This window comes from Pezoporus wallicus, unplaced genomic scaffold (genome assembly GCF_028554395.1).
Source record: "Pezoporus wallicus isolate ANWC-B61680 ecotype Strahan unplaced genomic scaffold, APGP_CSIRO_Pwel_v1 contig_5261, whole genome shotgun sequence".
NCBI classification, from domain to species: domain Eukaryota; kingdom Metazoa; phylum Chordata; class Aves; order Psittaciformes; family Psittacidae; genus Pezoporus; species Pezoporus wallicus.
This window is the reverse complement of record NW_026642423.1, coordinates 8,566,083-8,594,010: the sequence shown is the minus strand read 5'-3', so window position 1 is coordinate 8,594,010 and position 27,928 is coordinate 8,566,083. Positions and strand designations below refer to the sequence as shown.

Here is a 27,928-nt window from a genome sequence, read left to right as displayed (position 1 = left end):
AAGTGCACAGCCCCTGATAGCACGGAGAGAGGCGCACCAAGCCGCACCCTCCCGCGAAAATGAAACACTGGCTGGCTCCGAAATGCACTTCTAAATAGAGAATTAAGGTCTGCCTTCAACTCCCACTTGTAATGGATACCGCCTCCCCTTGCAGCCCTGGCAGCGATGCCCTCCAGCCCCGGTGCGTTTAACCTCGGCACGGCAGTGCCACCCGGGCAGGCGCAAAGGGGAACCGGCCTGTCGTCGCGGCCAGGGCTGCTGCGCTCCTGCTCTCAACCCTGGGCCGGGCAGTGCTGAGCTATGCAGTGAGCCTGGCTGGGCCAGGCTATGTCACGCCAGGCTGTGCCGCGCCGGGCCAGGTTGTGCCATGCTGTGCTGCACCATGAGGTGAGCCCGGCGGTGCACAGCTGTGCAGGGCCAGGCTGTGTCGTGCCGAGCCGAACTGTGCCGTGTCGCGCGGAGCCGTGCCGTGCAGAGCGGTGCGGTGCTGCGCGGGTGCCTTGGCTGCCGCCGCCGGGCACATGGGCAGGAGGGCGGAGCACGCGGCCTGACATCACCGTCTTCGGCTCACCGCTACCGGACGGCTCCGCTCGCCCTCCCGCCGCCCAGAGGTGAGCACCGCGGGGAACGAGCACAGCGGGATTCGCCCTTGGGCTGACGGCGCGGCGGGGCTGCCAGCGGCCGGGGGCCAGCGGCGGCGGGGCTCGAGCAGGCAGGCGCCGGGCCGCTCCGGGCGTGCAGTGCGGGGCGGGGGTGGCGTGGCTCGGCTCGGCTGGGCAGGGAGGTGCAGGCGGGGGTGTCCCCGCTAGGGATGACTGTCCGCTCGGCCCCGGGACACGTCCCGCCGGCTCCCCCTCGGCGGCGATGGGGAGCAGGTTCCGGTCCCGCTCGCGGCCGCTCCGCCACTGGGCTCTGGCAGGGGGTCCGAGCCGGCAGCTGGAGTGGCCCCCAGGGCGGTCTTGGCTGCGGCCGCCTCGGTGCGAGTGCTGGGTTTGGGGCTGGGGCCAGGTCCCGGCCAGAAATTTCCAAGGGCGTCGGTGTGTCTTAAATGCTGTGATCAGAAATAAAAGGCCGGTGGGATGCCCGTCCCTGGCCGGTGCACACGGCTGCCGTGAGGGGTGTCTGCTGGAGGCGTTTTCCAGGCGTTGCCGAACACGTCCGTGCAGGTGGAGGAAACCCGCTGGCACGGGGCACAGACCTGCCTGAACCGGGGTAGGTTTTGCTGTTCAGATAGACCCGTGTTGTGGTCCTGCTGAGTAGGGCGGGGTGGCACATGTAGATAGATGTGCAAGTAGGGTTGCATCCCTCATGCAGAGGGCAGTTTGCACTTAGGTTTCACTTTTTCATTCTCAGCTCTACATATGCTCTGAGGAGGTGAGTGGCTTTATCCAGCCAGGGGGAAATCAGCACTGAGATACAGAAAACCTGGGGAAAATCTTGGCCAGGGCCCACAGTCCCTCAGGTGACCAGGGAGCAGACATGGGTTCTGTAGCAGTGTCAGAGCTTACACGAGGTACAAGGGTTGAGTGCTCTATGGGGGGACTGCATGGGAACCGTGTTGGAGTACAGAAGGATGGAAGCTGTGAAGGAACTGGAGAGCTGACTTTGTAATAGGACCATCCTACAGGGTGTAATGTTTGCCCTGGGGGGTGCACGAGGCAGTGATGAATAACAGAGAGCTCAGGGGAACATTTGGGATTTTAATGCCTGCACCCCACTGAACCAAGCAGGGGGACGGACTATTACTGAGGACCCCAGATAATGTCCCTCAGTGTAGTCTAAATAAAACTAACACAGAGAAAATTGCCTGCCGTGGCAAGAAACCAAAATTGAGACAGCGGGAGAGGAAGGCCATTGCCTCCCACATCAATACTCCTGAGGGCTGAGGAGATGCAGTATTTAAATCTTGTTAGTCCTCCATCAAGCTTAAGTTTTCTCCTCTTCTAAAATCACATTTACTATGAAATAAATGTACAGAAATACAAGATCCCATAGTCACTGCACATATTTGATTTCCTCCGTGATTGGAAAGAAGAAAATGTTGATGACTCAACAAGTCTTTGTTTAAAAAAAAACCACCAAGCCCCAGGAAAACAAGTATCTGGAAAGCATAATATTTTTTTCTTTTTGCTTGTTTACTTTGCTTTTTATTTTTGTTTTTGGTTTGTTTTGCTTGTTATTGTTAGGAACTGTGCTTTGACTGTGACCTTGTAACATCACACCCATAAATAGAAGCAGGTTTAGATTCAGGGGAAACACATTTTTTCCGATGGTGGAAGAAGTAGGCCAGCCACACCAACTCTCTTGAGAGGCAGGAAAGGCACCAGCAGCTGTGGTAGGAGATGTCACATACCAAGAAATAATATACATCAAGAACTAGTGTATGTCACATACCACAAATTTGTAACTATATGTTTCCCAACACTGATTAAAATTAGCTTTTTGTCAAGCCCATGATAGAGGAAAATGCTTATTATTTTCATATTTTAATTTACTGCTTCTTCCTAGAGTAGTTTTCCCCACAGCCCTCCAGTGGATTGAGCAGTTTCCCATCGTCATCTAAGTTAAAGTGAAATGTAGCATAACTGCAAGGATAAAACATTTTGAAAGCACGACGTGGGAGCCTACATCACATTTCCAAAAGCCCTTAGGTACTCTGGGGCCTAAATCACTTGAACATTTTGATGAGTTTGTCCAGGGTTTAAGGAACTGAAACAGAAATTCTTCTGTCCTTTTTCCAGGTTCTCAGATTTTCAATGAGTCTCTCTAAAGCCTTGATTGTGGTAACACGTGCATTTCCATTTAGTTCCTATGAGTACACCATTGTAGTCTTTGGAAAAAATGTTCTGAGAGCTCCCCATGGACCGCAGGCTTCAAGAATCAGGGTCTGTACCTAATGTTTTCACCACTGAAGTACGCTGATACCATGATCATGTGCAAGCACTAATAGATGCCAACATGTATTGCTTCAGGTACTTAGAGTAAGAGCTCGTTTTGAAAAAGCACATTAAAGAGCATCAAAGTGGGATCCCAGATGGACAGAACTGACCAAGCTGACAGCATTAATTACCTCTGCAGCAGTCAGCACAGCTTTGCACAGGATGGCTCACCTGAGTAGTGGTGAAATAGGTGGTGTTTGTCCTCATCCAGCACACGTGGGTCCCATTAAGTTGTGGAGGTCCTTGGGGGGAAGGCACACTGTGCACACCTGCTTGTGTACATGTGCAAACGTGCACTAGAATCCCTCTTCCTGGAAAAGGTACCCTTGAGTTGGAAGCTTCTGCGGCTGCTGCTTTATACCAAGGTATTCTCCTTCTCAGACACCTCTTCTGCTCAGCACAGCAGGTATGTCAGTGGCATGTCTTGAAGCTGCCCAAGGGAACGTAGTCTGCTCAGGCAAAACAAGTGCTATATTCACAAGGCAGCATGATCACCATATTCTGTGGTCCTTTCCCAGTGAAGCCACCTGATGTCTACCCTTGCTCTTCCTCCCATCTTCTCCCAGGTCAGTAACATTTCCCTCTTCTTCCTCTTCCTGTTGGTATCACCCACTTGAAGGAGCAAAGAAAAGTAGAGAGAAGTGTAAAATAGATGGCACTCAGACAGCAAGACATCAGTGGCTCAGTGTCCCTCAACTGAAGGGTCCAGATGTATTCATCTCCCTGGGCTGACCTGCAAGATCCCTGCCAGTACAAGGGAAAAGGTGGAGTGATCTCTGCTCCCCAGGATGTTGGACCAAAGGCTTACATTTCTGCCAGGCACAAGCAAACAATGGGGGTAGGAAGGGGAAGGCAGTTAGCTGATCTCTATCTCCCATATGTCTCCCAGCCACCTGGATCCCCAAACAGGATCATGTGGTCTGCTGGTTGCATTTGCCCCTTCTCTCCCAGCCGCTTCCCAGGAGCTGCTGGGAAGTGCAGAAGCAGCAGAACGTGGCCCTACATTAGGACCTTTCCTGGGCAGAGCACCCCATTTTCACTCCTGTGTTTATTCAGAGCTGGCTCAGAGCTGCTTCTGTGCACTGTGTGCTGTGCTTGTGCTCTGAAGGGAAACAAGAGATCAGTAGGAGCTGGTCTGACCCTGTGCCATAGATTGCATCTTCCCTCCACCCCACGCTGCCTCCTGGGCTGTCTTCTCCCCCCATGTGGTCCTGTGCATCTTCTGAGTCACCAGGAGAGGCAAAACCAGAACTGTGAGGGAATGCTGGTCTTGGAGACCCTTCTAACAGTCGCTGCAGTGAACAAATAGCCAATCCAAATATTTCCATGCACACACAGCGGAATTCGTCTGTGTCTTTCCTGGAAAGCAACAAAGAGGTTTTAAACAGCTGGAGCCTGCCAGCTCCCTGCAGTGACTGCTGAAGTCAGGTCTTACCATCTCTGAAGCCCTCAAACTCCTGGCAGAACAGCACACGCACTGCCCGGAAGAGAGCAGAAGAGATTTTCTCCAGCTCAGGAGCTTCTTTCAGGCAGGAGCACCTCCTCCCATCCTGTCTGGCTGCAGGGCATTATTAGATCTATCTGAGAAGCTTCCACCATTTTGGCCTTCTGGCTGCTTCCCTGCTCTCCCTGCATTTTGGGGAGGGGAATGCTCGGAAATGGGTGAGATAGCTGTTAACTTGGTAAGAACAGCAAGTGAATTAAGACCCCAAAAGAAAGCAAGAGAAGCCACATAAGACTTAAGTAGAACACCTGAAGTTGTTGTAAAACCACCCCTTTATGTCACTTGCTAACTGTGAGATGACAAGCAGGAAAAATAACCCATCCTGTATGATATGTCAGCATCAGCACTGCTGTAGCAAAACCCTGTTTTGGTTCAGCTGTGTGCTCTCCATGGGCTTACAATGAAGACTCTGGGCTTCCCAGACTTTCAGATTCCCATTTTATGAAGTTTCATTGCAGGGCAGGTCCTTCTCAGGCTTCTCATTACTCTGTCAACACAGCAGGCACAAGCAGCAAGATCTTTGTGTGGAAGAGCAGAGGAAACTCTTCAGACAAGGACTTTCCTGCAGAGAAGTGGTACTGCAAAGAGGAGCCCCTTGCCTTCAGAGACAAGTGTGGGAGAGGAGAGTTTGGGGACTATCTATCATTGAGTAACTATGCTTAGTTTTGTTGAAAATAACAGGGCAAAAGTTTGTTTTCCAGTTCCACGTCACAGGCGGGTGTTTTTTCTGCTCAGCATTAATATTGCCTGTGTAATCTTGGGAAATTGTCCCTGCAAAGTGACCAGAGACTGATATATTTCTATAGGAAAACTGTACCCAAAATCTCTGAGCATCTGTGGGAAAAAGAGGTTATTTTGCCTCCATGGGAAAACTTTGGTAGCCCTTTTTCCTCCACTTTCTCTGTTTTGAAAGATGTTTTTGAATTTTGGCGATGGTGAAGAACATCTTGTGGTTAAGGACATGCCTTTGGCTTCACCGCTGGCTTCCAAAACCAACATCCTCAGTATCAATGTTTAAACCGGAGGGTGTATGGAGCAGGGAAGGTCAATGCCTGTCAGCCCATGTTTTCATTAGTGGGTGATGGAGAAGGGAGGCACGTACTGAATTTGTAGGTGATACTGAGCTGTGAGGGACTGGAAATATTTTAGAGGAGAGACTAAGAATTAAAGATTGTGGTAAATGGAAATCTGGTCCAAAAAAACAGGTCACGTGTTATGCCCTGTGTGGTAGGACTGACCGTGTGGACGCTGGGTGAGTGACCAGCCAGGCACTGGCCATGACGAGCCAGAGAATGGGGTGATGGGCACTGGGGCTCATGAGTCAACAGTGTCACACAGTTCTGCAAAAGCAAACAGCCTGCTGGGGTGAAGAAAGAGAAGTGATACTTCGGGGAAGTGGCATCTCTGCTCCAGCTGGTGCCTTTCAATGGCTCGACTGGAATATGCAGCTCTGGGAGTCCTCTAAGAAAAAAGAGAGCAAGGAAGAGAAGCTGAGTTTTGGACACTTGGCAAATACAGCTCTGAGGAAAGAGTTGGGTTTCAGTTGTGCAGGAAAAACTGATGGAGATGTGAAACCCATTCTCCAGATGCAGAATGTGTCTGCAGAGAAGGGGGCAAATGATTTGCTGTGTCCTTTGGGGGTACAAGAGGAAGCAATGAGGTTGATTGGATAAACATATACAGAGGGAAGAAAGCTGGGCTCTGTAGGAGCTTCAGTTTTAACAGAAACACTTTCCCTGGGCAGGGGGAGGGATGAGGACCTGGGAATGCAAAGTTCATCAGGGTGGAGAGCAGTGTCAGGGGGACATGTAGCAACCCGACACGTCCCACAGCAGGTTTGGGGTCACAGCAACCTGGGGAGCCTGCAGCAGATCTGTCCCCACAGTATCACAGGGGACAACCTCAGCACCCAGCAGTCACGGTACAACCATCTCTCCCTGTTCCACCTCCCCACCCTGCAGTACAGATGCAGGGTGAACCCACCTGTTCCCCATCACTGCTCCATGCCCCATGTGCCCCACGAGTGAAGAGGAGGAAGGATGTTGGCAGGGGGAGCACAGCTGCCAGCATTTCCTCATTCTTAAGGCCTGGCAGGTGTCCTGGGTAGGTTTGCAACACAGCTTTTCTGACTGAATGCTGAAGGGTGATTTATTCCCTTTGCCAGTTCCTGGTTTGTGCTCTTGGGGAGTTCCTTCTGCTTTGGAATGAGAAAGAGGAAAAGGGGCAGCAAGCCTGGTTTTCCCCTTCCCTGCAGAGCAGAGGGCTTATTTCCAGTCAGCCTGGGCAGGACCAAAACGTTTCCTGAAATGTGCACCAGAGCTGGGGTTAAAGCAGCTTTGGATAAGCCCTTTTCTTTTTTAAATCTGTTCCAGTCCCAACAGGTACACAGTACTTGCTGTGCTCCTTGAAGGGGCATTCCAAGTGTGGAAAAGAGTCTGAAATGCTTTTATTTTCCCTGGTAACAAAACAGCTGTAGACAAAAAAAAAGTATTTCTGCTCACAGTAAGACCTGAATTGAGACTTCAGGCACTGAGTGCTCCTTGTCTGCTGGGGCTTCTCAAGGGTTAATGCAGCAGGGAGATGCTTTGCAAACAGAAGCTGTAGGGCAGCTTCATGGTTCAAAGGTCTCTCCATGCAGACCAAAAGTCCTCTGGGAGCAAAGATCACTCCTGTTCCTCCAGTGTGTGTGTTTGTGGGGCCATGCTCCATGGAGCTGGGTGGCAGTCATGGCTGGCAGCACCCAAAGGGACCATCCCGGTGCAGAAAGCACAATGTTCCTCTGCAATGACTTAGCCAAGTCCTTTGCTACATAAGCTGATTCTTCATGCAGCTTGCTGGTCTTTCAACACACATGCTCATTAGGGGATGTGGGTGATAATAATGTGCTTTATCTCAAGTAACTCCCGATGCAGAAGCTGAAGCACAGAGCAGGCTCTGTGATGACCTGTGGTCAGGCTGAATTCACAGTGACTCAAGACTCAAGACAAAAGCTAACCTTGGGGGAAGACACAAAAGCAGTTGTGTTAGCCAGGGTACTGCTGGGTCAGACTGCCTACATGAGGCTGAGCTCAGAGACGAGCTTCTGTGCAAATGGGAGCCAGTTGCACTGGGCAGGACCACTACATGGAGCTCCTTATGAGATTGCTGCCCTGTATTTTGGCACAGTTTGACTCAGCTATATGTTTAAGACACTGCCTTTTTTGTGAGAGTTGGGGTAACATTGTCTTTTATCTGATAAATCTGAAAACCAAGACACTAAAATGGGTCTTGATTTCTTTTGGCCAGAACTGAAGCTTGTGCCTTGCCCCAAGTCCATCCTTCTTCAGGGTTTGTAACTCAAGCACCTCCAGACTGCGAGTTGCAGGAGACAGCTAGGCTATCCTGCTGTACCAGAGGAAGTGAAAGGGGCCCAAAAAGGTGGTCTCGTTGTTAAAGATGTGGTCAAAAATATCTGGCTCTTCCCAGGCAAACTTGCTGGAGTCCTTTTCTCATCAGTATCTCGGTCCCCCACGTCTGTCAAAAGAGGATAACGACTGAGCCAGCTCCCCGTTAGTGGTGGGGGGTGATCTGCTTGGCAGATTGACTCTTCTGTGAGCCCAAAAACACCTGAGTGGGCTCCTGCAGCCCAACTCCATCCCATCCTGCTGTCCTGCTGCAAAACCTGAGCAAGGGCCCTCAGTGTGGGCAGGGAAGCAGAAAAACCTTGTTTGCCTGGCGCCGAGCCTAAGCTAACAGCCTCAGCCAAGCCTCAGGTGCAAAACACATCGAATTATCCGTGTTTTTCTTCTGTGAGAGCCCCTCCCTCCCTTCCTCTGCCTGGGCAACAGAGATTTGACTGCTTCTTTTCACCCAGCTTTTGTCTGTCTGATCCCATTCTCTGGGGCAGGCCAGGCCTTCTGGCTGGTTTTGGTAGGGTGTCTGGCAGAGGGGAGCTCCTCATCTTGCTCATTGCCATTACTGCTATTGTCCTGCAAATAATAGCAGTAATTGCAATGCAGTCAGTGAACCACACACAGGAACAAGAATGCTAGAGCTGGACATAGCATCCCCATGCAGTGATATAAGGGGTGTCGTTAATAGCCTAGCTGAAGGGTAGCTTTACACTGCATTAGATACTTTAATTAGGGTATTGCTTCCCAGTTAGGCTTGAAGGTAGTTTACTTCCAGAGGGCTGTGCTTTAAATCATTTTGTTGCTTCCTTGGTGAGAAACCGATCTTGAATTGCATGTGCTGTAACTCAGAAGGGCTGCAGTACCCTTGATAGGGAAGATCAGTAAATGAGGTTTATCTAAGGCTGCAAGATGATAAAGATGTGTCTGAACACCATGGTATTCACTCTTGACCTCCTTTGCTTCCAGGTGGCTCTGCAGCATCCTGGCCGCAGTGCTTTGCACTAGCTTTGGATGGGTTGACCTTGCCATGAAGAGTTAGCTTTGGAAGGGAGAGTTTTAAGCAGGTAACACATTGCCCATACATGCAGAAAAAGCGGTGTAGACATGGTAAGCCAGGGGTGGCAGCAGGAGACAGGGGGTCTGCATGCTCTGCAGAGATATAGTGAAAGAAACTGTTGCCTAATCAGACACCCCATTTCCAGGAATCTGTTAGGCAGAGACCACAGCATTTATCTTGGCAATGTGCATTTACAGTGAAAGAGAGATTTTCTCCTCCTTCCTTGGGAGGATTTTGGTGCATGGCAGTGATGGCAGGTGGCAGCCAGCAGCAGGGACCACGCTGTCATCCTACCAAGGGCTGTACATCAGGGATGGGTCCTGCTCCAAAGCTCACACAGTCAAAGCATGACAAATAATAACACCAAGATCCACATAAAAGATTTTGAGGCTTCTTACTTTTCAACTATCCTGCTGACTTCAAAGGCCATTTACTTCTGTCATCCTTTTTAATCAAAATAACTGGAGACAGCAAAGCTGTTTATCTCCAAACATTGCCAACATCTCTCTACATGTTCAGTGTCAGTTACAGGACAGAGAAAACACACTACAATAAAATTAGCTTGCAGCAAAATTCATGTCCCAGTGGGAGCACAGAGAGTGCTTCTGAGGTGCTTTAGATCGATTATGAAATGTGTCTGCAGGTAACAACCACTTTTTCACCCTGAATGTTGATTTCTCTCCCCTTGGCTGAGAGCCAGAGATGCATCTCTCTGTTTTGAGATAACAGTTTGTGTATACAGGTGGTGGAAAAGGAGGTGGGGAAATGTGTAGGAAAGAAAGCTCATTAGGCTGAACAATAGAGTTGGCCCTGGAACAAATAGTCCTGGTCACAAATAAATTTAGGTGCAACAAGGTTTCTAAGAAGTAAAGCAGTGAGCTTTTGATAAAGACCCTTATAAGAAGGAGCCAGGAAAAACAACCCAACATCTTTTCAGATAGTGCTGCTTTACTTTACACTAGGCGTTTTGCAGCGTAGCTGGTTGTGGACAAAGGACTGGTGTTTCCATGATGCACTCCAGCAATTGACCAGAGCTCCATTTGTGAGGTTGCTCTTCACCTTGAGAAGGCCCAGGTGGTCCCTTCTCCCTCCTCACCCATGTGTTTTTTTTCCAGGCTGACAGCCCTTTTCCAGACTGGGAAAGAGTGACACCCACTCTTTCCCTATGGCTTTTTTCTAGGCTTATTCCCTTTTTTTGTTTGCAGTGGAGTGAGCAGAACTGCAATGTGCTGTTAAGTATGGATTTATACAGTGGTATAGTAGCATTTTCTGTGTTGTTTTGTATGCTTTTCCTACTAATTCCTAGATGACTAACATCCTAGTGACTGGCAGGGGTCTGTGCACAGGCAGCTGCCTGGGTTAACCAACCTGACACAGCCAGCATCACCAAATCAGCCTTGCAGCACTGAAACCTTTCTGCAGGTCTGGAACATACTTCAGAGTGAAGTATGAGTAATTCTGAGTTTAACAGGACTTTCTTATCTAGAGCATGAAAGAAAGTCTATGTGATGTGTCAGGAGCAGAGGTAAAGGGGAGAAGTCTGCATGTCTTTCTTTGGCATTTGTTTTCTCCTGGAAGCACTTCTTCCATGAACATCTTTGGTCTCTGGGACAAAGGATATTTGGTGAGAGGCAAGGAGAGCAGGCAGACCTCTGCCACTGAAACACTACTGTCACTGAAGCTGTGATTTTTTTTGTATCCAGGATAGTGAATCATACAGTTTTACCATCCATCTGTTGAAGGTGTTTTGTAGGCTTTTCATGAGGAGCAGGACTGAGATTTTCATACCTGTGCAAGAGAGCTTCTCCTCCAGTAACTCAGGCTCTGCTTGATACGTGCCTGCCTGGGAGCACCGAGCTGGTATTGCCAGAGTAATACAACCTCAGATCATTTTTCTGAGTGATCTTAACAGATTTACAGCTCATTAAAGTGCACATATATTTAGGGGTGAGGGGCTTATGCCCATAGGCAGCTCTTGCCCTGTGTCAGTAGTGAATTTTGGTGCTCGGGCACTTTGAATGAGGAGATACTTCCGCGAATTCTTCACCAGTAATGATTGACTGGCCTACGTGATCATCACGCAAAAACTTTATCTTCTCAATATTCAGTCCTTTTCCCAGACCGCTTATGAGCATGTTGAACAACACAGATCCTCGGGGAAATCTCTTGATAACCTATACCCATTATGAAAATTATTTATTTCTTCTTACCCTTTGTTTCCCATTGGTAACTATTCACGCAGAAATGCCCTTCCCCTTTGCACCACTACTGTGCCAATGGTGAAAAGCCTTGCGTGAAGAACTTTTCCAAAAGCCCATGAAAAATACAGCCTGTGCCACGAACCAGGTCACCCTGTCAGAGTGGTCACCTTCACTTTGAAAGAACTTGACTAGCTATAAGGCAAGACTGTACTCTGCCAAAACCAAGTTGTCTTGTTCCCCATTCCTTAAGGGCAAATTTGCCATTCCTTAAGCCAAGAGGCAGATTTGAACAGCTGGTGGCAGCAGCCTGGCAGTTCCCTGAGCTTGTGTTGACCTCCAGGCCTGCCTGGTATGCTGTCTGTGAATTTATTGATCTGATTTAAACCTCTCTGTGGCTCAATATCTAATTTGTTAAGGAGAGCAGAGTGTTACAGGGCAAAATTCATTAATGTTTGTAAAGCTCATCAAGATCTTTCATGAGCAAATCCCATCATATTTTAATATATTTTTTAAATGTCATGAGTAAATTCTCATTACTCGTTGAGGAGCGGAAGCAAACAGCACTCGCCAGACCCAAATATTGAAACAAGCAGAGGCTGTAGCTCTCTTCATTTACCTCTTTCAGGACACTTTCATTTCAGCTGAAACACCCTGCCTAGATTCTGTTTCTGCAAATCAGAAGCAACCCATCTGGTTTTCCCAAATGCAGGCTCAGAGATCCCCATGGACCCCTGGCTCTGGGCTTTATGAAAGATGCCTGGTAGCTTCACGGGGGTCTGAGAGTTGCTGGCCCTGGTCGCTGTTAGCATTGCCCTGGCTTTGCAATGTGAGATGCCAGCATGAAGAACAGCAAAGGATGGATGAGTGTATCCAGCAGGTCCTGGATCACACATATCCAAGAAACCCTCCTAAAACCCTTTGCTTTCCAACCCATCGTGGTGCTTGTATATTATCACTCACTTGCTGGTGGGTTTGGTACCCACCAAGTGCTGGTGGGTCCTGGGCTACTGGGACCAAAACCACATGCACTTTTGTTTAAGTGGCCCAAGTGACGTTCTTCCCCATGACCGCAGATGTGGTTTGGATCTCTGTTAGAGCTTCACAATGAACTTGCATTTCCCTTTGTTTTCCTGCCAGGATGTCTGGAAGAGACATGGCCAAACCCCTCCTGGGCCATCAGACCACGGAAGGTGACCCCAGCACCACACCTGCGGCCGGCCGCACCATTGGGGTGCTGGGGAGTGGGGACTTTGCGCGGTCATTGGCCATCCGCCTGTTGTGCTCTGGGTTCAAGGTGGTGGTTGGCAGCCGCAACCCAAGGCGAAAAGCTGGCCTCTTCCCTTCCGCAGCAGAAGTTACCTTGCAGGCTGAGGCGGTGAAGAAGACGGATGTCATTTTTGTGGCAGTTTTCAGGGAACATTACTCCACCCTCTGTGACCTGGCTGATGTGCTGGTGGGCAAGATCCTGGTGGACGTTAGCAACAACACCGAGATCAACCATCGCAAAGAATCCAATGCCGAGTACTTGGCTTCCCTGTTCCCAGCCTGCACTGTGGTCAAGGGATTTAATGTGGTTTCTGCATGGACACTGCAGTCAGGTGCCAGGGATGGAAATAAGCAGGTACTGTTTTCTTCTGACAAGGGCCAAATCCCAACTTTCAGCAGCTGAGGTCTGGTAGCACCAGCAAATGGCCTTAGTCTCCAGCAGAAGGGGCCTGAGTGCTAGCTGTGGCACCCAGAGACCACCCCATAGCTTCCACATTTCTTTGCTCAGAAATTAAGTACCCTCACTTACTTCATGCTCTGTAGTCTTTCGAGGCTCTGCCTAAATGAAAAGTATTTATTTATTTGTTTATCTAAACACAACCAGTAAAACAAACTGGTGATGCACACATGAAAGGAAGCCTATCCATGAGAGAGGGCTTTGGCAGCCATGGTAAATTCCCATATGAAAGCCTGCCAGGAAGCATAACATAGGCTCCCTTAATATCCTTGCTGCCGCACTCAGTCCCAGCAGCCTGATCTCTCTTTGTCCTGTGTTTATGTTTCTGTTCATTGCAGGTTCTAATTTGCTCAAATAACCAAGAAGCCAAGCGCACCGTAGCAGAAATTGCTCAAGTCATGGGATTCACCCCTGTAGATATGGGCTGCATGTCATCAGCCTCTGAGATCGAGAACATTCCACTGCGCCTCTTGCCAGCCTGGAAAATCCCCATCTTTTTGGCTCTGGGGCTTTTTATTTGCTTCTTCACTTACAACCTGATCCGGCAGGTCATCCACCCTTACATCAGGGAGCAGAAGAACAAGTTATACAAGATCCCCATCGAGGTGGTCAACACAACACTGCCTTGTGTGGCCTACGTCATGCTGTCTCTTGTCTACCTGCCTGGGGTGCTGGCAGCCTGCTCACAGCTCTATTATGGTACCAAATACAGGCGCTTTCCAGATTGGCTCGACCAGTGGCTCCAGCACCGAAAGCAAATTGGTCTCCTCAGCTTCTTCTGTGCAGCTTTGCATGCTGTGTACAGCTTCTGTCTGCCCATGCGCCGCTCCCACCGCTACCAGTTAATTGAGACAGCCGTCAAGCAGGTAATGTGGGTACTCTTCAGGTCAACACCTGTAGTAATCTTCTACACACATCGGGATGTCAGGTAATCGGCTTAGTACCTTGGCTTTTGCATTCATTTTCCAAAGTATGGGTGGGACAGTGGGAATAAGCTGTTACCTATACAAGCTCTTCCTCCATGGGGCAACCGCACACCATGCATCAGGCACGTACCTATCTGAACTGAGAACCAGCCATCTTAGCAGGACCAGGATCAAACTCCCCTGTGCCATAGCTCCCCAGAAGCATGAGCAAGCCCTTGAAACCAGCCGTACCTGGCACCCGGCATGTCTGAGACTGGTGCAGAGGCAGGAAAAATGCTAGGAGAAATCCAGTACTGGAGGAAGCAGAGTACTCCTCAAATTTTCTTCCTAGATTTTGGGATAGCCCTGTTTGCTCACACTGACATTCACAGTAGGTGCCCGCTGGAGTGACCAAGTCATAATTAGGGGAGTGGGAATTGTTTTGTAGAAGGTGTGTCCTCACAACTTGCCTCCAGGAGTTTCACAACAGGATGGTGAAGAACTGGTCATAGTCTAAGAGAAGGAGGAAATGGAAAAGGACTTTACTGCCTTTTTGAGACTCTTGTCAGTGTCCATCCAGTGTGAGAGTGCTATCTGCAGACAACTCAGCCAGCTCTGTAATTCAGCAGTATCATGAGGAAATGGCATTCTGCCCTTCTCCTGCCCCTGGCTTCTTTCTGCTCTACCCCACTCTCTCATGTGATGGCACAAGCTTTGTGCAGCTGAGTGGGGAATCTAATGAAGGAACTGCCCCACAATCAGTCTGCTTTCTCTACTGGGATACCTGCCTCAGGAGGAGGGAAAGGGCTGTGGGTGCAGAGGGGAGCAGGATGGCTGGTTTTGGCAGCAATGCCTGTCCAAAGCATCCCTCAAACAACATCCCCAACCTCTCAGCTCCAGCCTTGAGCAGGTCCTTCTTCACTGCCACAGTCACACATTAATCCCAGACAAACATCCTGTGTTCATTTCCCTCTACCTCCTGTTTTCTAGCAACATCTTTGTTTAGTAAATTAAGCCCATTTAATGGGCTGAAGAGGACAGTTCTAAATGCTCCTCTTTGCCATGCAGCACAGAACCCATCTTCCATTAGCATGAATAATTTCCCCCCTAAATGCACTTAAAACAAAAGTTATTAGCAGAGTACTGCATATTCAAGCATCTGTATTTGTTTTCATGGCTTTAAACTGACTTCTCATTCTGATTATTTTTCCAAATGCAACTTTGGGGCTTGCTGCTGTGGTTACAGGCTATGGGAGCTGAAAGCATTCAGCAATTGTTCCCAGTAGGCTTCAAATCAGGTCTAGCTTTGGCCAAATGGTGGTGGGATAGAACAGCATTTCCACACCTCCCAAATAGACAAATAGTGCTGGTGGCATGAATAGGACCAAATGTTCATCAAGGAAACCTGCTTCCAAAACCAAAACAAATACAGATAAAATTCAGCTCCTCTATTCCTAAGCACTCCATTTTAACAAACCTTCATTGTCATTCCAGGCTGTGGAGAAGAAGATGAATATCTGGGTAGAGGAGGAAGTCTGGAGGATGGAGATTTATATCTCTGTTGGAATAATTGCCCTGGGCTTGCTGTCGTTGCTTGCCATCACTTCACTTCCATCCATCGCGAACTCTCTTAACTGGAGAGAATTCAGTTTCATTCAGGTAAAGTTGGTATTTACCGATGCCAGAGAGTGATTTTGCAAAGTCTGGCCCTCACACAGACCACAGAGGGTAGAAGTTGAACTATCATCCCAGTACATCTCTGCTCCAGCACGGCAACTGCAAGCTGCACACCAGTGTCAGGGGCAAAGCCTGCCACTCCACACGTCCCCGTGCACCCTGGAGCCATGGACACCCTGCTCAGGAGGTGACACCGAGAAGCAATAGCAGAGCAGAGGGATGTGGGTGTCCCGGGGGGGCATACTGCTCTCCTTCACGGCTCACCCTGTCTGCATGGGGTGCTTCTCTCAGGGGGAAAGGTAGAATGTAATGTGCCATGGGCACCCACATGAGGATTAGTGGCAGGCTTAGCAGTAGAGAGTCTTTAATGTCTTGGTTTCTCACCCTGCATTTGGCAGTACTACTTAGAGATCTTGAGAAAAAAACAGCATGGGCTTTGCCTGTGTGACACCCACCTGCGGAGTCCTTTTCTGCCTCAGTGGCTGGGAGCAGCACTGCCATTCATAGCTAAAAACCTCCTTAAGTCACACAAAGTAGAAAGGCAGAAAGCCTTAGGGTTATTTTGAGATGGCAGGGTTGTTCACTTCCGTGGGTAAGATTCCCCTTGGAGCCAGTTGTTTATCAGTCATGCACAACATGTTGGAGCTGCCGTGGAGAGTTTGCACCAGGCTGTAGAGGGCAGGCAGGTAACCTGCCATGGAGATGGTTGGCTGGAAGACACGGATCTGCCCTTGCATTTCAGACAGAGTGAGTTTCTGTAAAGGAAAGCATCTGGGAAAAGAGCAGGGGAAGGTCAGGTTTGGCAGAGCTTGTATGCACCCAAATACTCAATAGACAGGTTCAAAAATGCTTAGGCTGGTCTATAAAAGTGCCAGAGCCCAAGAAGCACAGAGAACTGAGTATGATTTGAATGAAAAGACCATGTCTGATACTAAAAAGTAAATTAGGAATGTAATTTTTCTTTCTCCAAAATCAGTCAGTGGTTTAGGAGCCTTCTTTCCACTTGCAGCAATGTCCAAGCTCTCAAGAGCCAAATTCCCTCAGTGACCTAAGTCCACTATGTGGGACATTCACAAACTCCAAACTCCGGGGCTGCAGCATTCCAAGGGATGTGCTTGGAACCAGGCTTAGGGCTAACTAAGGATAGCAGGGAATGACTCCTCAAGTATTACCTGCATATTAGAGAGGATTTTGAGGTCACATTCCACTCACCATGTCACTGTCATATCCCATAGCCCTAAAATCCCTTGTTACTTGTATCTCCTACATCACTGCTGCTTTGCATGCACCAGGCTTCTCGCTCTGCTGCAGTGACACCATGAGACACCCTAACATGTGTGAGCTCCCACGGGACCCCATCCCCGTTATCTTCCCTGCAGACCCTCTCTGTGCATCACACCAGCACACACCTAAACTTTCAAAAGGGGAGGGCAGGGTTCACAGGTGCAGAGGTGAATATCTATCATGCTGCCTCTCCTGTTGAAGCTCTTCCATGCCATATAAATAATTCAGTACTCATTAGAGCAGGAGTTTGAAGCCTGCTCCCTCCAATTCCCCCACAAATGCCCCAATCACCAAACAAGCAAGTCAGTTTTTGTCTTTTTTCCCCTCCTGCTGTGGGCTAGCAAGTAATTATTTACACTGATCAGAAAAGCCTCACCAGGAGAGCTTGATCCCAGGAGACTGTCCCTCAGGGAGACAGGAGACCCAGCTTTAAACCTCTCTTTCAGATCGGACAACAGGAGCATACTAATTCTTGCCACCATGTCTCAGGGGAGAGCTGCAGCTGCTGGTTCGTTGGATAAATTGATCCTGGCTTAGGCATCCCATACCAGGAATCCCAAACAGTCTTTCCTTGCAGCCTGGAGTAAGGCATTAAAACCCCCTGCATTTCTTTTTGCTTACCCTGGCAGCCCTCCAGCACTCCTGGAGGGTGATGGCATTGTGTCATGAAATATATAAGTTGTCATAGAATCATTTAGGTTGGAAAAGACCCTCAAGATTATCAAGTCCAAGTCCACCACTAAACCATGTCCCTAAGTGTCACATCTACACATCTTTTAAGTATTTCCAGGGATGGTGACTCCACCACTTCCCTGGACAGCCTGTTCCAGTGCTTGACAACCCTTTCAGGGAAGAAATTTTTCCTAATTTCCAATCTAAACCTCCCCTGCTGTAACTTGAGGCTATTTCCTCTTGGACTATTGCTTGTTATTTGTTGGGGCAGGTAGGGCTGCCATCTCCTACCAGTGCATGTAACACAACTGTTGCATCTGCCCTGTAGGACCTTTTCCTACATCTTTCTAAGGGTATGTCAGCACTGGGACCAAATACACGATGGTCAGCTCCAAAATAGCTCTTGGCTGCCCTGTATGGGAACTGGCTGGCCTAGTTCATGGAAAGATACTCATGCCTATTTCTATCCCTGTGGGATAAAGCATGACAGTGCAACATGAGCTTCCAGCTGATCATATGCAGAAGAGGCACAGCTGGTATTGTGCCCTACTGTGGAAATGTCATATCAAAAGAGCAGGTTACAGATCTCTTAGCATGTTAGCTTCCGGTTTTGGTTGGTTTTTTTTATTATTTGGTTGTTGTTTTGTTGTTTTTTTTTAATGAGGACTCTTCTAAATTATTTACTCTTCAATAAGTTTCTTGAAGAAATTAAAGCAGATACAGCTACTGCTCCCAGCCTCTAGAGGTTAATATTCACGTAGTGTGATGTGATCCTCCCTGAATTAATGCACAGCAGCAGCATGTAAATACAAAAGGTGAAGCGTGAGGCTGCTTTCTCAAATATTTGGGATGTCTAGCACTTGATCTGCTTACAGTGGATCAGAGGCATTGTGGCTTCCCGTGCCTGGGAAAATGAGAAAGAGAGGGAAAATGCAGAGCACAGCTGCCCCAGCCATACGTTTTCCAGAAAATACAGCAATTCATTGTCATCTCAGTTGAACAGCCTGGAGTTTTTGAGACACTGCACCAAGAGCCACATTCAAGAGAGGGCTGGGCCTTAATATAAATTCAGGAGCCACTTTGGTTCCCTCCTTATCTGAAGCTTCCCAAGTCTGACATTGTCCAGAAGCAGTGTATGCACCTGTACTAGTGTCATGGGATACTGCCATGCTCTTAAAATATACATCTGTTGCCTGGTGGACTGAAAATCCTGTTTGGATTGTTGCTAAGGTTTTAGAAACAAAAGTGATTAATTTTTGTAGTAGTTTCTGCACATATAAAAATTTCAATTAAATATTGTTAAATTGTTCCCCGTATGTCCTGTTTTGATTAACAGAAAATGTACAGAATCTAGACACTGGATAACAGGAACGATTCATATGTAATTCAACTTATAGGAGACATCTTTAATGTTCCCCAGTGATTTACAAATCAACTCTAATTGGCTGAGAAGCAAAAACGTGTATGATTGCCTTCACCTTCCCATCCTGAGAAATCCTCCTGGAATTTGAAGGTTGAATTGACCTGGTTTCTTTATTAGCTTATGTATTTCAAGATATAAAGAATCTGTCATCAGACCTTTCCTAACCCTCCTGTTGATGGACTGTTAGCGAGAGCCACTTCCATGGAGCTAATGACTTCATGGGACTGATGACAGCAGAAGTCAGAAATGTATCTGAGTCAGGAAGGGCTGCTTGCTTTGGATGCTGCCTAGACATTTCTAAATGAGGCACATGTGACTGAATCACCTTCACAGGGAGTCTCACAGTCACCAGGGAAATGGGGAAGATAGAAGAGTTAATACATAATAGAAAATACATGCAAAGCCCACATTAGGAAGATACCGTTTCCATACAGCTGTCTTGCAGAGGGCCTTAACACCTTACATGGGTGGTGGCACCACATTGCCCATGCTGTGACAGTACAAAAGAAACCCCTGCCACTGTTTAAAACAAAAAAAGTAAGATTCATAGCCAGGATCTGCATGGGGAGGATAAACGAGAGCAGAGCTTCAAAACTCAGTGCAGTGTCAGGGCTAAGCATGTTGGCAAATCAGCTCCCATGGGGTGCTCAGCAGGCTCTGCACTGCACTACACAGAGTATATATTGAGCTACATGTACTGAGCCAGGCTGCCATCAGCTAAAGTTTTGTTTCTCATGCACTTACAGCCCAACCTGTACACAGCTGACAGCTTGCTTGGTGGGTGCAGCCATGGGACCCTGCTGACCGCAGGTCCTTCAGCCAACATCAGCACTGGGACCCTTCCCAGGTACCCTCTGCTCTCACCAGACAGCCCCTGTGTGTGTTACAAGTGGATCAGCCCATTGCTGCTGTCTGAGGAGCTCCCACCACTGTTTCCAGCCACCGGCAGTTTATCCACGTTTTTTGACAATTAGCTTTTTTAGTCTCATGTGCCCTCCCATCTGCACACAAAGATGGGTCACTGAGCACCTGTGATGGTTTGTCACCTTTTGTTCCAGTAATTCCCACTCCAACTCTCCCCCATTACCAGCAGCGGTTGAAAGAGGAACTGCAGAGGAACAAATTATTTCCAGCTCTGACATGTCTGCTATGCATAGAGCCCTGCTTGGGCTAAAAAGCAGCCTCCACCCAGGGCAGAAAACATCTGTTGCCCTTGGACTTCACTCTGTCCCATTTCGTCTGCCCTGCTTTACATCTCTGCTCTGCCAGATGAGGCTCAAGCTGGTATTTACAGCCTTTTGCCACCCAGGGATTGTTGTTTGCCTGTTGGAGAAAAGCTCAGAGTAGCTCAGTATGTCTTCCCTGGACATACCTTGAGGAAGACCATGCTTCTTGTTGATCTCTGCAAAGGCGCACCAAGCCAAATATTTTGATTTGTAAAGGCTTTCCTTCCCTAAGTTAGGGACATCAGCAGCAAAATTTTCCCTGTCTAGGCATCTTGAAATTTGGTTGTTACTGCAGGCTTAGACCAATCATTCAAGGTTGGGCAGCAGAGCAATACTCCTGAGTTTTTATATGAAAACACAGCACCAAAGGCTTACACTTCAAGATGCCTTCAGAAGCGAGTACCTGGCTCCTGCTGAGTGCCAGCAGGCAAGCTCGGGCCACCATCTCTGATGGTGGCAGGAAACCACCAGTGAGGGGACCACAGTTTAAAACCCCTCTTGCAAGCAACCTTTAAAGGGAGCTGGAACCATTCAGGCAAAATATTGTCTCTGCGTGCTTGGGAGCCATGGTCTGAGCTGAAAATGGGGTAAGTTTGTTTCTGCAGAACAGGGGCTGGGCTCTTGCTGCTTCCTTGAGTGATAAAGGGCTCTTGACTCTCCATTTCAAGAATCAAGTCCATCACACAGCCTGATGCATGACAGACTGAGTCATGAACCAACACAGATCTCTAGGACAAAGAAGGAAAACCTTGAGGGCTGTTGCCCGTCTCAGAACAGAGCACTTCTGTCTCCACAGTCTCATTTCCCTGTAGATGATGGCAATTACCTGAAGGTATCTTTGCTCTGTGTGAAGCTGCAGCTTCACCAGCGTCTGACAGTGCCAACTGCTGGTCCAGAGCCACGATGCTGAAGCTTCACCCCGCCAGTCAGCAGCCTCTTGCCAGCCATGGACCAGCAGGCAGTGGAACTGGCAGCTGCAGCTTGGGAGGAGCATTTGCAAGCTGCCCACACTTATGTGCTTGACAGGAGCTGGGGGCTGCTGCTTCACATGGAGGCAGACCCCACCTCTCAGCCAGGTTGGCAGCATCTTCTGGGAAGCTCCTGCTGCGTTTCTAATATTACACTTAACCTCTGATTACAAAAAGAAAACTGCAGTCTGGAGTGCTACCCAGGAAAGGCTTCCAGTTGTGTTTTATTCTGTCTGAGAAATGCAAAAATACTCACTGCTTTCTCTGTGCTACATACGTTTACTAAATAGTGTAAAAAAATATAGGAAAATAGCCAGGCACTAGATCCTCTGCTAACTACCACGTGTTCCTCTTCCCTTTAGTCCACCCTTGGATTTATTGCCTTGGTAATCAGCACTCTGCACACACTCACATACGGATGGTCGAGGGCCTTCGATGAGAACCAGTACAAATTCTACCTGCCTCCAACCTACACGCTCACGCTGCTTGTCCCATGTACTGTGATTCTAGCAAAAGTCATCTTCAATTTGCCCTGCATCCAGCAAAGACTTCAGCGAATCAGGAGGGGCTGGGAGAAGGGGAGATATGTGAAGTTTGTTCTGCCCAGCGCAACAGGGGAATATTCAAGTGGGGAGACCTCTAGCAATGTCTAACGGAGCCCTGGCTATGACAGAGGATTACAAAGCACTATCAACATTTATATAAAGATGTTTCTTTTTTTTTATATATATGTATGTTTTGGTATAATTGTGGGAAAATAATAAAACCTGGTGACTTTAGAAAAATGGATGACCATGAAACTAGTTTAGACTGTAGTAGTTAAATTATATTGCCAATTTGCTAGGACAGTTATTGCCTTAAAAATGACTGTGAAAGCTGAGCTAGCAGCACTAATACATGGGAAACTGATGGGCTCCATTAGTCAGATCAGTCACTTGAGGTACTGTCTGGCAGCTCCCCAGGCCAGTACTTCTCAGTTGATTCCCTAGCTGCTCTCATAAATTTCAATGCCTTTTATTTTTTTAATATGAAGTGGCACAGTCACTGCAAGGTTAAAACCTCACCTTTATGCCCAACAGAAGTAAGTTTTGCATCTCTGCTCTGCCTACATGACTTTCACACCCACGTACCCTTTCCCATCAATGGCAAAGGGATTATTTCCATGAGCAGAAGCAGAGTCAGGCATCTGCACCTACCTGAGGAGCTAGCTCTGTCAGTGAGTCAGCATGGTGCTTTTCAGATGGACACAAGCCCAGATGGACAGATGAGCCAGCTCAACATCCCCACAATAACTGCAGCTCCACAGCCTCTAGAAAAACGCTGGTCAAGTGTCTCCAGGTAATGCCTGTGCCGACATACTGTCCAGCCAGTCACGGTCTCTTTGAAGGACTGAAACCAATTCCTGCAAATGCAGAACAGCATTTCAAATGGTGCCCTTTGTAGGCGACTGATCCTTAAAACCTTTGACACAACTGTTTGTGTAACTTCTGGTTATGGAACACCGAGAAGCAGCTTGAGGAATTTTTCCGCTACCTTTTCCCTACACATTTTTAATGTGGATAGGGGGTTCAGTGAAGTTAGCTTAAAATGTACCAAAACTGGTTTTGTACTTGGAGTTTTTCTCTCTCTCTGTATATATGTACACACAGAGATATATATATTATTGCAGAACATATAACTGGAATGTAAACTCTTTATATTTTTATTTTCTGTATTGCCTACCATGTGCCTCTGGGATATGTAAGAACCAACTGAAAAGCTGTAAGAGTAAGGCCAGTTTTAATCACTGGCATCCATAGTTTATAAAAGATATTCTGAACTGATCTATATAATTATATCAGATCTTGTTTGAGTCTTTCTTCTCTTCTCCCCTTAAATAATACTATTACTTTAATGGCAGTAGTAGAGTTGTATGATTACCTAAAATTTATGGAAATAAAGCTTATTACTGCCAGAAGCTGGTAGAGTCTCATTATCAAGGTAATAAGTGACAATTATCATTATAGAATAATAGAATAGTTAGGGTTGGAAAGGACCTTAAGATCATCTAGTTCCAACTCACCTGCCATGGGCAGGGACACCTCACACTAAACCATGTCACCCAAGGCTCTGTCCAACCTGGCCTTGAGCACCGCCAGGGATGGAGCATTCACAACTTCTTGGGCAACCCATTCCAGTGCCTCACCACTCTCACAGTAAAGAACTTCCTCCATATATACAATCTAAACTTCCCCTGTTTAAGTTTTAACCCATTACCCCTTGTCCTATCACTACAGTTCCTAATGAAGAGTCCCTCCCCAGCATCCCTATAGGCCCCCTTCAGATACTGGAAGGCTGCTATGAGGTCTCCACGCAGCCTTCTCTTCTCCAGGCTGAACAGTCCCAACTTCCTCAGCCTGTCTTCATATGGGAGGTGCTCCAGTCCCCTGATCATCCTCGTGGCCCTTCTCTGGACTTGTTCCAACAGTTCCATGTCCTTTTTATGTTGAGGACGCCAGAACTGTACACAATACTCCAGGTGAGGTCTCACGAGAGCAGAGCAGAGGGGCAAGATCACCTCCTTTGACCTGCTGGTCACGCTCCTTTTGATGCAGTCCAGGATAGGGTTGGCTTTCTGGGCTGCAAGCACACACTGAAGCTGGCTCATGTTCATTTTCTCATTGACCAACACTCCCAAGTCCTTCTCCACAGGGCTGCTCGGAATCTCTTCTCTGCCCAACCTGTAGCTGTGCCTGGGATTGCACTGTAGGACCTTGCACTTGGCATGGTTAAACTTTATGATGTTGGCATCGGCCCACATCTCAAGCATGTCAAGGTCCCTCTGGATGGCATTCCTTCCCTCCAGGGTATCAACTGAACCACACAGCTCGGTGTCATCAGCAAACTTGCTGAGGGTGCACTCAATCCCACTGTCCATGTCAGTGACAAAGATGTTCAACAAGACTGGTCCCAGCACCGATCCCTGAGGGACACCACTCGTTACTAGTCTCCAGCTGGACATTGAGCCATTGACCACAACTCTTTGCATATGGCCATCCAGCCAGTTCTTTATCCACTGAGTGGTCCATCCATCAAATTGATGTCTCTCCAATTTAGATACAAGGATGTCGTGTAGGACAGTGTCGAACGCTTTACACAAGTCCAGGTAGATGACATCAACTGCTCTACCCCTGTCCATCAGTTCTGTAGCCCCTTCATAGAAGGCCACCAAATTGGTCGGGCAGGATTTCCCCTTAGTGAAGCCATGCTGGCTGTCACCAAGCACCTTGTTGTTTTTCATGTGCCTTAGCCTGCCTTCCAGGAGAATCTGCTCCAAGATTTTGCCAGGCACAGAGGTGAGACTGACTGGTCTGTAATTCCCCGGGTCATCCATTTTCCCCTTCTTGAACATGGGGGTTATATTTCCCTTTTTCCAGTCATCGTAAATTTCACCTGACTGCCATGATTTCTCAAATATGATGGACAGTGGCTTAGCAACTTCGATCGCCAGCTCACTTGGGACCTATGGATGGATTTCATCAGGTCCCATTCAGGTTCTTAAGATGGTCTCAAACCAGTTCCTCTCCTACAGTGGGCCTAGGGTCTTCATTCTCACAGCCCCTCCATCCACTTTCCAAGACTTGGGTGGTCTGGTCAGAGTATTTGCCAGTGAAGACCGAGGCATTAAGAACCTCAGCCTTCTCCAAATCCTGTGTAGCCAGTTTTCCTGAGAGCTTCTGGAGGGGACCCACATTATCCCTAGCCTGTCTTTTGTTTGCTACATACCTGTAGAATCCCTTCCTGTTATCTTTAACATCCCTAGCCAAGTTTAATTCTAACTGGGCCTTAGCTTTCCTAACCTGGTCCCTAGCTTCCCAGACAACATCCCTGTAGTCTTCCCAGGCCTCCTGTCCTTGCTTCCACCTTTCATAAGCCTCTTTTTTCCCTCTAAGTTTCCTCAGGAGCTCCTTATCTATCCAAGCAGGTCTCCTGGCCCTCCTGCTGCACTTCATTCTAGTTGGGATGCAACACTTCTGAGCTTGCAACAGGTGATCCTTGAATATCAACCAACAGTCTTGGGCCACCCTACCCTCTATGGCTATACCCCATGGAACCTTGTTTAGTGGGTTCCTGAAGAGTCACCCGTTGCTTTTTCCTGGGGGCACCAGCAGTGATCCTCTACTAGTGCATCAGCTGCTTGTTCATTTGGTGCGGTGCGCATTTCCTCATTAGTCCCCTGCAGAACTGCAGTTCTGAGGACATCAGATTTAGGAGGAAACCCCTTCCTTTTAATTGTCCTCTGCCTCCTTTTTTTGTTGGTTTTTTTTTTTCTTCACTAGCTCCCAGCTCCCTGGATTACTGCTCTCCTCCTTTTCCGTATGCGCTATGGTGGATGCCTGTAGCCCCTGCACAGTTTGGGCCTGGAGCAAGCAGTCCCGCTTCCTCTCAGCTCCCCTGACACCTTTTAGCTACTGACAGGGTGCCACAGCTCAGCCCCTGCTGCAGTAGGACCTCCACCAGGGCTCACAGAGTGCAGCCCTGCCCATTGTGCACCCTCCCCTCACCAGACCAGTGCAGGCACTCTCTACACTCCGAGCTCTGCACTGCAGCCCCTCCTCTCATCCGCTCTATCTGGTGCCGACGCTGCCGCCCCCGCGGCAGCCAGAGCAGAGCTACCAGGTTAGGCCCTGGCCCTGAGGCGACCGCTCCCCACCCAGCTCGCTGCCCCCTCGCGCTGCTGGCGTCAACTGCCCAGCCACACCCTGACCGCCGCTCCGCGCGCTGTTCCCGCGCTCCCCGGGGCGGGTTTTCCCCCCTCAGGGCGGGGCCGTCCCTCCTGGCACCGCCCCTGTGAGTCCCTGCCCGCCTCAGCGGAGCCGCGGCTCCTGGGCAAGGCCTGGCGGGGGCTCGAGGCTCCCTGGGAGGTTCTCGCCGCTCAGAACTGAGGCTCCGGGGCTGGACGCTCCTCTCTGGAGCTGCTCACCTCGACAAAGAAAAAAACCAAACCATTGCTGTGACCTGTGGTGCCAGGGCCTCAATTACAGAGTTCCTGTGCGTGTGGGGTGGCACAAGTGCGTACAGACATACGTTTTATCACCTGAGGCAGTGATACTACACAGTGCTTGTAGAACAGGATCAAACAAGCTTAATTAAGTGAACAAAAAGTGCTGTTGGTACAGAGTTCAAGGAAGAAGGTGTTCCAGATGAGGGTTTATGGGACTGGAAAGAAAAAGGGAGTTTAATACTAACAATTTGTTCTCTGTTTCTTAAGTCACTCCTCCATAGAAGTGGCATACCAGATCAACCAACTTCGGGATCTGCAGCGCTGCATTTTAATGAGCTAATTTGTAAGCTGATATTAATGAGTTCATTTAAATTCCTGTGCTGAAGATTAACCTCTGTAGGTACAGTTCTCTTGCTCCTTCTGTTTTATAATACAAAGCTTTTAACAGTGCAGTTGTTTTTTTTTGTTCTTCAGGGACTTACTTACAAAGTGATAGATCAAACTACAGTTAATCTTTAGGGGGATGCACTTGCTTCAGCACCTCAACATAATGTATTTCCTCCAGTCCCTCCAACATGGCCAGCACTGCTGCCATGACCTGTTACAAAGAGCATGAAAAGCCTAGTGGTATCCTTGAGCTCAGATTTCATGCACTGGGCTAGCAGGACCTGCAGGCCTCACCTCAGGTTTGAGGAACAAGATAAATTACTCCCGCACAGATTTTCTTTTTACCTGTTGATTTTCTGCCTTAATAAGCAGCATCAGTTTCGCAGAATTTCTGCAAAAGGTTTTTTAGTGCAAGTCAGAACCATGCATATTTTTAAGCTGAGCATACAATATACAGCAGGAAGATACCATCTATGATTAGGGACAGTCCTTGTTAGCAGGGCATGTGCAGTACTTTCATAATCAAAGTCTAAAAATAACCATTGTGTTTGGTCAGTCATGAGGATCATATGTTATAAGCCATAGTATTACTGGAACCTTTCAAAGACTTAAAGTGGCACTACTGTACTCCTAGAAAGATAATCTGCTTTAGATTTAGAAACCTCAACACTGGAGGATCCACTACAGCTGCTCTTCAGCTGGTTAGTTACTCTTGTTATCTGTCTCCTGTATCTGATCTGCAATTAGCTAGCTTCAGCTGCTGCATGCCAGCCTGCTGGCTTAAAGAGCTATCTACAATCAGATGTCAGCTTTTAAGTAGCTGTCTCATTCAGTGCTCTAGAAAACCAAGTTGCTCTGCAAGATTCAAATCTGCTTTCTGCAGAACCAGGATTATTTGATTTGGGAGGGATAGGGCAGGGGAGTAGTGTTAAGAAATGGCCATGATACTAACTGCTAGGATATTAAGCTTTCATTTCCAGATTGGATTGCTGCTTTGACTCTAAAACAAACTGATGTCCCCAAGTTGGATGGACACAAATACATGCATAGAGCCAAAGATGTGACCTCAAAGTAGTGTGAAAAACAGACCAATATCACACCTTCCATTTTAAAAGTCTCTGTTCACTGGAAGAAAAAAAAAAAAAAAAAAAAAGAGGCTTCCCAGACTGCCCTTAAATAATATGTTCCTTAGGCTTCAGGTTAGAAAGGAGGATTAAACCTTTCCAAGATGTGGAATGACAGCAGACAGCAGTAGTTCTTACAGTACTTGCTTACATTCCTGGTACATGACTCTAAGTCACCTGCCAGGGAGCAGAAATGGACATACAAAGGTAAAGTCTCATATTAATCTGTCATACTGAGCTTTTGAATGTATTTATTACCAGTTAAAACTCCCACTTTTCTAGGTAGCTGCTTTTGGCCCACTGCAAAGGAAAGAACTCTTGTTATCAGACAGAGAGGATGCTAGCAAACAAAAGGTGCAACCCATATCTGACTAAAAATACCGTATCTATAGGAAGATGAAAGCTCTATGCCTCTCTTCTTACCCACTGCCCAAACACCCACCTCTCCTCTCAGCTATCTGC

General features: G+C 48.0%; 2 protein-coding genes across 3 annotated transcripts in view; one reads left to right on the top strand and one right to left on the bottom strand.

Moving 5' to 3' along the window:
• Positions 1-365: 365 nt before the first annotated feature.
• Positions 366-21,693, top strand: STEAP3 (STEAP3 metalloreductase). Of its 2 annotated transcripts, none has more exons than XM_057430241.1 (5): positions 366-387; positions 12,231-12,714; positions 13,155-13,682; positions 15,216-15,380; positions 21,334-21,693. In XM_057430241.1, the coding sequence occupies exons 1-5, from the start codon at positions 368-370 to the stop codon at positions 21,622-21,624; spliced, it is 1,488 nt and encodes a 495-aa protein (XP_057286224.1). In that variant the 5' UTR covers positions 366-367; the 3' UTR covers positions 21,625-21,693. The 2 variants fall into 2 exon arrangements, with proteins under 2 accessions (XP_057286224.1, XP_057286225.1); XM_057430242.1 differs by lacking the exon at positions 366-387 and adding an exon at positions 468-611.
• CUNH2orf76 (chromosome unknown C2orf76 homolog) overlaps positions 15,880-27,928 on the bottom strand; it is a 31,565-nt gene continuing 19,516 nt past the window's right edge. Inside the window, exon 4 of the mRNA XM_057430252.1 lies at positions 15,880-16,169. Coding sequence (XP_057286235.1) covers positions 16,024-16,169 — 146 coding nt within the window. The 3' untranslated portion in view covers positions 15,880-16,023. The remainder of the gene's footprint in view (positions 16,170-27,928) is intronic.